At 39.3% G+C, this 11,515-nt stretch overlaps 1 protein-coding gene across 1 annotated transcript in view; it reads right to left on the bottom strand.

Moving 5' to 3' along the window:
- Nucleotides 1-2,221: 2,221 nt before the first annotated feature.
- Nucleotides 2,222-11,515, bottom strand: part of LMO3 (LIM domain only 3) — a 66,250-nt gene continuing 56,956 nt past the window's right edge. The window contains exon 4 of the mRNA XM_074983740.1: nucleotides 2,222-2,327. Within this exon, the coding sequence (XP_074839841.1) occupies nucleotides 2,222-2,327 (106 nt within the window). The remainder of the gene's footprint in view (nucleotides 2,328-11,515) is intronic.

Genomic DNA, 11,515 nt, shown 5'->3' with positions numbered 1-11,515 from the left:
AACTACAGCAGTTGTTTACATGGGTGTTAACTAATTGGGAACAGGACTGGCAGCGGTTCATGGGATCATGGGTGGGAGGAGAGGTGGTCCACAACAATAATTTCTCAGCTAAGATGTGATCTGTACTTTGAAATTTTTGACAACATTTGTAGGGGACTGTTTTCACGGATTAGAATGAACTAGGGTATTAGTGACCATTTATTTCCTTCAGGTTCTAGAGCCATGACAGTCAAACTTTGTGACTAGCCCTTAGTTTTAATTTGGGTTCATATGCATACAAAAAAGCCACAATACTGTAATGCTAAAACTCTCAAATTGAAAAACTTGGAAATTTGGATATCGGGGTAGATATCTACTCAGAACTCACACAATAGATATTAAGGAATCTCCCCAGGAAGAACACACTGGGGACTGCAGAAAGATGATAGGAGCAGGTCTGGGCAGCATTGCAACCATAAATCAAAGCAACAGAGGGAACACATACAGCTTTGATGTACTTTGTATGTAAGATTCTTAGTGGAAAGCAAACCCCATTTTCATAGCCACATATGAGACAGTCGTTTAAACACATGCTATTTTCCTGGTGAACTTTAATAGCGCCTAAGAGGAAAGGATTGACTGTGCATTTAGCCCATTTGTTACATATTATCCATTCACATTTCTCACCTCAGCTAACTGGTCATTAAGCTCTGCACAGAATAAGAATACTTATGGGACAGCTGCCGAGGTGACAGCCTCACAGCTTTAAAACATAGCTCCATCTACCCGAGGAGATGGACCTGGTCCTGACAGTGAGCGTGAGGAAAGGGATCTCGCATCTCACCAGGCACTGAAGATTATTTAATTGCCTGCATAAGCAGTACAGAATTTTTTTCTCCATTGCAGACAGTATGACTGGTACATGGTGTAAGATAGTATCTTGCTTTCTGTAATTATACTTATAAGTTTTGTCCCATCTACATCAGCATTTAAATAGTCTTCAACAGCAACCAAGGATAGCTGTCAGCAACAAGTCACATTACTATTATCAGCTAAAAGGATTTTCTCCCCTAACCTGCACAGCCCCTTTAACTGAAGCTGTTCTCAGTACCTTCTAACCTCATCGCTTTAGAAAAAGTCACTTAGGACACAGCCACATAAAGTGGGGAAAAAAAACCAAAAAACAAAAAACCAGGGTTAAGTCTAGATGCACACCCTCCTGCCCAAACACAAAATAACTCCTCAAAAAACCAAAACCTCAAAGCCTAAGAATTTTGATCTTACAAAAGATCTCTGCACAAGAGCAGAAGTCACTTTTCCAAATTAAATAACTTCAGCATATATACAGACATGTAGATATACGTGTATATATATATATATATATATATATATATTACAAGATACCCAAAGGCACTGGTTTGCATTACGGCCTAATTTCCAGCTAATTTAAAAATAAAACAAACTAATTTTGAATGTCTGGCAGCACAAAGCAGCACCCTAAATTGTTCACTTTTGCATTTTCTTACAATATGTCCCAAAGCAACCAGACGGGTTTTTCAAAAAATTGTAATAAAACAAAAGTGCTCTTGGAAGAGATCTATACAATTAAAGAGCTGAGGTTTAACCCCTGAAAAATAGAGGCTTATAACACAAGTGCTGATAGACCCTTAACCATAGCATTGTAATGTAAATAGTATTTTAAGTTCTAACTGTAGCATAATTGTTGGGATTTGTTCTTTCTTTATTTTTCTTTTTTTACTAGAAAGATACAGCTAATTTAAAATAGCTGGTCGATACAGAAAGCATAAATATACAGGAAGTTTAGACAGTGATTGTACTAAATGCAACAATACATAGAAGCAAACAGGAACACAAATGGTAACACAATAAAACTGTATTACATTTGTGCTTCAAATATTACAATACATTATATACAATAGTCCAAAATAAACATCTCATGCCAAGTAACACAAAAGGGAAAAACAAATAGCAAGCCCCCCAAAATAAGATAAAATAAAAATCCAGCGGTATGTACAATTACCTTTTTAATAAACATTCAACTCTGAACTGGAGCAATTTTCACTACATACATATGCAGTCCGCCTTTTATTCCACGTGACCATCCTGTCTGTCTATATCTACGCTATTCAGTAGGATCCTGTGTCATTTTTTTATATACATGTTGAGCAAAAAAGATAAAAGAACAGAGTGCTTTATATTCTTAACACTGTGGCATGAAAGATCAGCGAACCTGGGGTGCATAACCTTCTTTCATTAAACCCTCCTCATAGTCTGTCTGGCACAGAATCATGTTGTTCTTTAGGAAAAATTTGTCTCCAACACAAAATCTGAAAATACAATAACAAAAGCAAAGTTAGTTTCACAGTGGAACAACGTGATCTTAAATCTGAAAGATTGTACCGTAAGTGTTCATAATTTTATTGTGTGGATGATGCAATGTGCATTTCACACACCTGTTTCAACATTCAGCAAAATAGCGTATGAAAGCCCAGCTTTGGATTTGTGATATTGAAATATGTTACTTGCTTTCAACAAAATCTGGTGCATCAGAGTGCTTTTTGGTCCCTCTAGGAAGGGCTTGATTCAAAGCCCACTGAAGTTTAGGAGAGCCTTAGATAAGGTCACACTTGCACAGATAAACCAGTATAATATCTAAGACCACTGGGCTGAATGCAAAGTTAGTCTAATTCTTTACATAAAGCAGAAAAGGGATGATAGCATCATATGCTGTTGAATGCTTAATGTTGTTATATATTATACAAATAGTACATCATCATAATGCTGTTTTTGGGTTGAACACTCATGCCAGTAGCTATTAAATTTAAACGTCCTTTGAGTCAAAACACTTTAGTGTATGTCTGTGTGTTTATACATAATTACCTGTATGTATGTTTGCGTGTATACACACAAACACAGCTAGGCCATATGTAGACTCACACAAAGGCTGCATCTACACCAGCACCCCCTTATTCTTATTTGGTTATAGGAATAAAGGGATTTTGAAGTGTGCAGGGTCCTTTCAAAAAGGGCCCCATGCAGATGAGCCGTGTGCGATTGAAAGCAGCACTTTTGAAGTGCTACAGCCGCTATTATGCTAATGAGGTGCTGCATATTCATTGCAGCACCTCGTTGGCATATCCCAAAGTGTCTCATTAGCACCACCCTTTCGAAAGGGGGGTGCTAGTGTAGACCCAGCCTTTGTGTTGGTCCACATACAGCCGAGCTGCATTTGTGTGTATACACACAAATATATATATATATATATATATATATATATATATATATATATATAGGAAATTATGTATAAACACACAGACACACACTAAAATGTTTTGACTCAAAGGGGGTGCTAGTGATTACCTGTCAGAATCAACTATAGATTTAGTGACTAAATAGATTTGATTTCTTTTTACTTTGTGATACACATCAGTCTCTATATCCCACTTTATATGCCTCAGAACATAGTTACCAAAAAAAAGTTGTATAATTGTATCTTCTTGTCTCAGAGGGGAAGGTGGCACATTTACCTCAGCTATACAGATTCAAACTTAAGTAATAATTTCAGTCTAAGCAATGTGTGTATCATTACCAGGCTCCCTGTATGCAGCATATTAAAAAGAAACAAGTGCTTTCTAACTCATCTAGTGGACAATAAGGAAGGGCCTACTATACAGAAAAAAAGTTTCACTAATGACTGGTTTTTCAGTAGGATTATTTTCTGTTGTTTATGGCAAACTCACCAGCTATAAAACATATTGGGATCCATTTTTCGTAGTATTCCAATTAAACTAAAAAGAGTAACCCAAATGAACCCCTTTGCATTGATGTGGATAAATGAAACCAGTTTCTACCAGCTAATTATGCATTTTACCACATAAAGTATTGTTTAATGTGTAACAGATTATAATGTTCTTTCCTATATAATTTCCAAATGGGGACATCTTGGACACAATTAGGGTCAGAAATGAATTCTTGTGTTGTTTACGGTACATTTAACAACAGAGTAGATATGAGAATGGCTGTATATGTATTTAATTGTAACAATTTAACCTTCAAATAGTGGTGTCTGCTGTAGTTGACCCAGTAAAACTTGGTATAATGACAGAAGTTGACCCTCATGACCTTTGCTAGTGGTCTCTCTTTATCAGATAGTCAATTTCTAATGATGTTCAAGCAGAAATCTTGGTGAATTGTCACAGATTAAATTGTGTATTGAAAGCAGCTCTTTAATGTTTTGTGAAGTTGGCGGTTTAAATGAGTAGCAGTTGGACTGATTTACATTTGTAAAGATTGGAATGCTAGACAAACAGTGAACCCATTTATTTTCCAACTGGGTAGCTTTGGAAATTTATCCTTATGTTAGCTAAATAGATAAAGGGAAAACAGTGCAATAAAAAAGTGGATTGAAAAGAATTAGCTTTGCTCTTAAAGGAAAATTGGTTTGTCTATTTGTGGACTTTTTTTTCCTCTAGGATTACTGTCTGCTGCTGCTGCTGATTGAAAATACAGATTATGGAATGATCCTGAAATCTTTAAGTTATTTACAGTCAAGCCTATTTTATACAATTTACAGATTTCCCCAATCCCCCTATATGAGCTGTAAGCACCAGAAAAAACATTTTGAGTTCACATATTGAGAAGGAGAGGTTTTGAAAAGGAACTTGTTTGCTGCAGGTTATGCTTGATTCTTCAAATATTCCCAAAACCAAACTAAATCCTGCAGTTTTATTTTGTGGATATGGATGTGACGGCACCTCCCCAGGTTACATCAAGAAGTCATACAGACGTGGCCTTTTCACATGCAAGTTCATTTTCCAGAAAAAAAAAGCCTGGCTGGCTTTAAATACAAAAGTGTTCATTTATATTTTCTATCACATGAGCTCTTCCGCTGGGTGATAAAATAAATACAATGCTGAAAACAATATCATTGTATGGTGTATGTATGACGATCAGTATTGAAGGGGACAGGATACAGGCTTTCAGTACATAAATTGCAAGCTCCCACTATTTGAAGAATAATCAAGCAGCTGTCTGTCACTTTGTAGGACAGCCACAAGAGGGAGACATGATTACATCTGCTTACCTAGCAGAAGACACTGATTCAAACCCTTATAATCATTTAAATATTCCTTTGCGGGTCCAGTGTAATACAAGGATTATTTCAAAACAAAACAAACAAAAAAAACCAAACAAACCAAGGAGATCACTTGGTTAAAATATTTAAAATACATCATGAATCCAAAGCTGCAAAGCTTGGGTGTTTTTTGTTTTTTTTTTAAATTTTCTAAGTGTTTGCTTCTCTACTTCCAAGACACAATCCTATCACTAGCTTATTTAATATTTCAGCCCTAAATATGCACTTGCCACCCCCACACCCAATCCTCAATTAGCAGGAAGTGAACAGTTCTATCCTAGAAAGAAGCAAGGCCACTTTTACACAAAACAGAGTAGATGAATTTTGCTTTTGTGATGTTATCTCCTTGACCTTAGCTAGAGGCATAAGTACATTTGAAGAGCTAGACCTGTGTGTCCCGTGATAAATCATGTATTTTTTTCAGCCATTTAATATTTACACTCTTGAAAAATAGTCTGTAATTTTAGATATTAAGGCCCAAATTTCAGCGCTGACTTATGTACTACACAAATTCAGTGACTAAATCAAGTCTGCAGAGGCAAGGGCTAGTCTTGAATTTTTCCCTTCAATGTTCTGTGAACCATTTTTTAGTGACAAAGGTGTCACATTATATATATGGAGGCTGATGTTGTACGGATGTGAGACATGGGTGATAACGAAAGATTCGAAAAGAAGAATAGTGGCATTCGAAAGGCATTGTTATAGAAAGATTCTGAGAATAGGATGGATGCGGAACTTCACCAATGAGGAATTATATAGGAAGATACAGCCAAAAGAGAACCTGCTGCAGAAGGTTATAAAATGGAAGCTACAACTATTTGGACATATCTGCAGAATGAACAATGAATGAAAAATCAAGACCCTGGTATTCGGCATAATGGACGGTTCGAATAGGAGAGGCAGACCCCACAGAGAATGGATAGATGATGTAGTAGATTGGTGTGGAGCTAGTCTACAGAAACTAAGCCACTCTGCACTGGATAGGGAAAGATGAAAGGAGATAGTGAGAAAGGCCTCAGACACCAATGGGCGCTGAGCCCACGGTTATTGATGATGATGAATTCATACGCAGTGACGCCATGCGCTAATGCACAAGTAGGATTGGGGAAGACCAATTGGAGCAGATAGGTCAAATCTCTTCTCCACCTTCTCCCACCCCATTCCCAAACTCATCTTATTTGACTCTCAGAAATAGTGTCCTCTGCTTGACACTGGACTGCAACAAAGTGCCAAAATCTTGTTAATTTTTTCAGACCTATAGCTTGGCTATATCAGGTATCCCCACATTTTGGAGATCAGTTCATCCCAGATGGGTTACATTTGTAAGAGACGTGGCTGAAAGCATTCACATCTCATGTTGGAAAAAAAAATGGGAGGGAGAAAAGGTGGAACTGAACTTCTAGTAATGCAAAGTCTTTTGACATTAACTGGCCTCAGGAATGCAAAAATAGGTCAGGCTTTTACTTCATCTCCGGCTGCATCAAGTAGATGGTTGAGGCTGGTGCTGTGCCACATTTTTAATAGAATCCCTGTATACGTCACCTAATAAGCATGCAAAGGTGAGTAGAAAAAATGTACTATAAACAGCATTAATGTGAGAGAATGGAGTAACTGGCTCTAAGTTGATGATACTTTTGACATGTCTGTGATACGATTGGAATGACCAGTATAATTAATCTCTATCCTAAAACTCCTGTCATATTTTAAAATGGTAGAATGAAGGTCATTTAAATCAAGAAATGACCCCTGTGGCCATATTGTTTGGAAGTTGAGGGAGCAAGTGGACCACCACAGGAAGTACAAATCTTGCATTCCAAGAAACAGCCATTTCATTTTCTAGAGCTGACCACTGACGGGCTCTCACAATTACCTGACATCTTTACTGTCACAGTCAGGACAGGATGTGTTGACAATGCAGTGGGCACTTCTTAAGAGAAAATAAGAAAAGTGGCTTTGAGCCAGGATGCCTGTATTCAAAGTATCTCCTCTGCTGTTGAGACATGAAGTATGAAACAAAATGTGGAATTATTTAATCAATTTCTCCAAGGATCAGTGGCCACACAATCTCTTCATTCAGATAAAGAGCAGCCTTTTTTTGCACCCAACTACACAATAGTTCCTTTATTATCCTAATTTTGTAAAAAAGTTAATTGATCTGTCAGTGTATCTCTGGTTAATGCTCATGCATGGATTTGGATACAGTGGTTAATTGTTCTACTTTACTAATATATACCCACAATTTTAAGGTCCAGTCACAAGACCTGTAATAAAGGCAAATAATTTGAGACTGGCACTACATGCTTTTATTGATATAATGTCACTCCCTGCAGCCCAATAAAGTACATCTTTCTTTGCTATGCTTTTCAAACATTATTAAAAGTTTGGCATAGAAATTTTTAAATTCATAAGATAAAAATGGCTACACAGGGTCAGAGCAATGGTCCATCTAGCTCAGTATCCCATCTTCCAACAGTGGGCGATACCAGCTGCTTCAGAGGGAATGAAAAGAACAGGGTAATTATTGAGTGATCCATCCTATCATCCAGTCCCAGCTTCTGGCAATCAGAAGTTCAGGATCAGCCACAGTATGGGGTTGGGTCCCTGTCCATCTTGGCTGATGGCAGTTGGTAGATCTAGTCTCCAACAATCTAATTCTTTTTGGAATCTGGTAATAATTTTTGGCCTTTACAACACCCCCTGGCAACAAGTTCCTCAGGCTGACGATGCAATGTGCAAGGAAGTAAGTCCTTGTGTTTGTTTTAAATCTGTTATCTCTAAATTTCACTTGGTGACACCTGATTCTTCAGTTACATGCAGGGAAAGATAACACGTCCTTATTCACTTTCTCCAACCCATTAGTGATTTTATAGACCTCTTTTATGCCTGGTCTTTATTTCCTTCTTTCCTAAAGCTGAACAGTCTTTTTAAATCTCCCCACACATGGAACTTGTTCTACACCTCTAGTCATTCTGTTGCTCTTCTCTGTACTTTCTCCCCTTTTTTTTTCTTGAGATTGTGGGAAAACCAGAACTGCTCACAGCATTCAAGGTGCAGATGTATCATGGATCAGGGCTGCCCTGAGGTGGGAAGGAGCCTGGGCAACTTCCCTGTGTTGCAGAACCTGCTTCTCACCCACCCTGGCCCCTTATTCCCTCCCCAACCAGCCTGTCCAGGGATCAGCAGCAGCAGTAGCAGGAGGTCACCTCCCCTTGGTCTATCCCCACGCTCACCACATGGGCAGCATAAGCAGTAGGCTGCTCTGCTCTGCTGCAGCCTCCTTGCCTGCTGAGCCCCTCTCCACTCCCAGCTGAACAGTCTTTCTAATCTTCCCCCCCATGGAATTTGCCCCATACCTCTAGTCATTCTGGTTGCTCTTCTCTGTACTTTCTCCCATTTCTCTCTTTGTCTTCCCACCACCATGAAGAAGTGGGGTTCAGCAGGCTGGGAGGCCATGGAGGAGTGAAGCAGGCTGCTGCTCACACAGTGAGTGTGGGAGGGGGTGGATGATAGCCCATGGGGATGCTCCAGCTGGGAATGAGGGGTTTGGAGTGCAGGAGGGGCTCAGGGCTGGTGCCAAGGTGTTTGGTGTGCAGAAATGGGTTAAGTGCTGGAGAAGAGTGTTGGGGTCTGATGTGTAGGAGGGCCTCAGGGAAGGTTCTGACCTGGGGCAGATGAGTTGTGGGCTCCAGCCAGGTGGTATCTACATGAAGCAGCTTCCAGTTAGTAGCACAACAGAGCTAAGGTCAACTCCCTGCCTGCCCTGGCCCTGCACTGCTCCCAGAGAAGTGTCTGCAATGTCTGGCCCTAGCTGGAGGCACTGCTCTGCATGATGCATGCCCACGCCACCGCCTGAAGGCACCTTCCCCACAGCTGCTATTAGTTTTGGTTTCCAGCCAATGGAAGTTGCAGAGCTGGTGCTGGGGGTGAAGGCAGTATGCAGAGCTTCTTTGATCTTCTGTGACTAGGGGAGTACCAGGGCATAGAGATCAGCCATTTGCCATGGGTCAGATGAACTTAAGCAGTAGGCCACAGGCTCCCCACCCTGGTTGTTGAAGAATTCTCATAACATGGGAGGCATGGCTTCCCTTTACAAAAGCTGTATTAATTCTTCCCAAACAAACTCTCTGCATATTGGATAATTCTGTTATTTACTAGCATAATATTAGCCTGGCATTGAGGTTAGTTCTGCCGGCCTATAATTACAAGGACTGCCCCTGGTTACAGGAGCTGATGTGAACAACAGTTTGTATGCTGAAATTCATAGTTCTGCATTTTCATGTTTCAAATTCTTCAAAGTTCTCGGGCGCGTAACCGTCTGGTTCTGCTGATTTACTACTGTTAAATTTATCAACTTGTTCACAAGCTTCCTCTATTGACACTTCAATATGGGGCAGTTCTTTAGATTTGTCACCTAAAAAAGGATGGCTTAGCTGTGGGAATCTCCCTCCCATTATCTTCCACAATGAAGACTGAGGTCAAGACTCCGTTTAACTTCCCTTCAACTTTCTTGCCTCCCTCGAGTGGCTCCTTTAGCACCTCAATTGTCCAGTTATTCCACTGTTTGTTCAGAGACCTCCTGTTTCTGATGTACTTAATTTTCGCTCTTAGTTTTCATGTCTTCTAATAGTTGCTCTTCACATTCTTTTCTGGCCTGCCTAATTATACTTTTACACTTGACTTGACAAAATTTATGCTGTTATTCATTTTCCACTGCAGGATTTGACTTGATTTTTTAAAGCATGTCCTTCTGCCTCTAACAAACACTTGTACTCCGTTGTATAGCCAGGGTAGCATTTTTTTGTCCTCTTACGGCTTTTTTTTTTTGGTTTGTTTTTTAATTTTGAGGCATACTTTTAGTATGAGCCTCTATTACAGTGTTTTTGAACATTTTCCATGCAGCTTATAGGCATTTAATTCTTACAATTTCTCTTTTTAATTTCAGTTTAACCAGGACTTGCTGCTCCAAGAAGCAGTCATTAACAATATCTAGAAATGTTATCTCTGCCTTCTATGCTGAAGTGTCATATACCTAGCCAGTATAAAGGGACCGTTAAATCACCCATTATTACTGGGGTTTCTATTTCTGTGATTTCTCTTGAGCATTTCACAATCTCCATCACCCTTCTGGTCAGGAAATCGATAGTATATTCTTACTGTAATACTCTTGTTAAGCATAGAATTTCTATCCATGGTTATTAAATAGTACTCTAGAACAGTTGGTGAATTTGACCACTATTAAGGTTTTGTAAAAGTCTAATGCTAAATTTAAAAACATACAAATCTATTATCATCCACAAAATTATGCCTGACAAAGAATAAAACAATATTGTTGTGTAGAGATGGCCTTCTATATCTTTACAATCAAAACAAAAAAGCAGTCAAGTAGCACTTAAAAGACTAACAAAATAATTTATTAGGTGAGCTTTCACGGGACAGACCCACTTCTTCAGACCATAGCCATACCAGAACAGATTCAATATTTAAGGCACAGAGAACCAAAAACACTGATTCCTGTTTTTGGTTCTCTGTGCCTTAAATATTGAGTCTATTCTGGTATGGCTATGGTCTGAAGAAGTGGGTCTGTCCCGTGAAAGCTCACCTAATAAATTATTTTGTTAGTCTTTTAAGTGCTACTTGACTGCTTTTTTGTTTTGATAGTATATAGACAAGCACGGCTTTCTCTCTGTTACTGTATTTTTACAGGACACCAGATAAACACTTTTATCTATTGGGACTGTGTGATTGAATGAAAGTTTGACCTGACAAAGCCCAGCTCTTAAGGAGCATTTCCAAGACAGAACAAAGCGAGAGAAAATGAAATTCAATGTCTCTTGGTGGTCAGATGGGACTTTTAAAACATAGCCCAAATTGGTACAGCAAGAGAGAGAGGGATTATCTCGGAAGACATGAATGGGGTGCTGCCTATGGAGTCAGGCTGCTAGAAAATGAGACTACAGAAGGGCAAAGGAGGAGATAAACTCTGGGAAGTACGAGACAAATGCTGAGTGAGACTGGCAAGGTTAGCCCAGAGGTCCACACAAGGACAGGGCTGACCACATGGGGTAAGATTTTCTATTTAAACCTGAGCTGCCACACACTTTCTGAACCCTGAAAGTTTGGGGGAAGACTAATCAGCAACATCAAACATCACAATGGTTTTTTTATTTGTTTTCACCTCCGTTTTCCCTTATTTGCTTTAAGTAGTTACATTTGCTCTAAGTAGTTACCCTCGATCAGTTGATTGGTTTGGGGATATTGCCAAAAGGAGGCAAGGCATTTCTCTACTTTGGAGGAGGAGTTGAAAGTGGTAGATGGGAGCAAAGAGGAGCATCTGAACCACGAGTTGACTGTGTGGGTGCCTACGTCATAATGACCACATTA

Source organism: Carettochelys insculpta, chromosome 1 (assembly GCF_033958435.1).
Source record: "Carettochelys insculpta isolate YL-2023 chromosome 1, ASM3395843v1, whole genome shotgun sequence".
Lineage (NCBI taxonomy): Eukaryota > Metazoa > Chordata > Testudines > Carettochelyidae > Carettochelys > Carettochelys insculpta.
The sequence above is the reverse complement of the archived record's forward strand: the minus strand, read 5'-3'. Positions and strand labels throughout refer to the sequence as shown.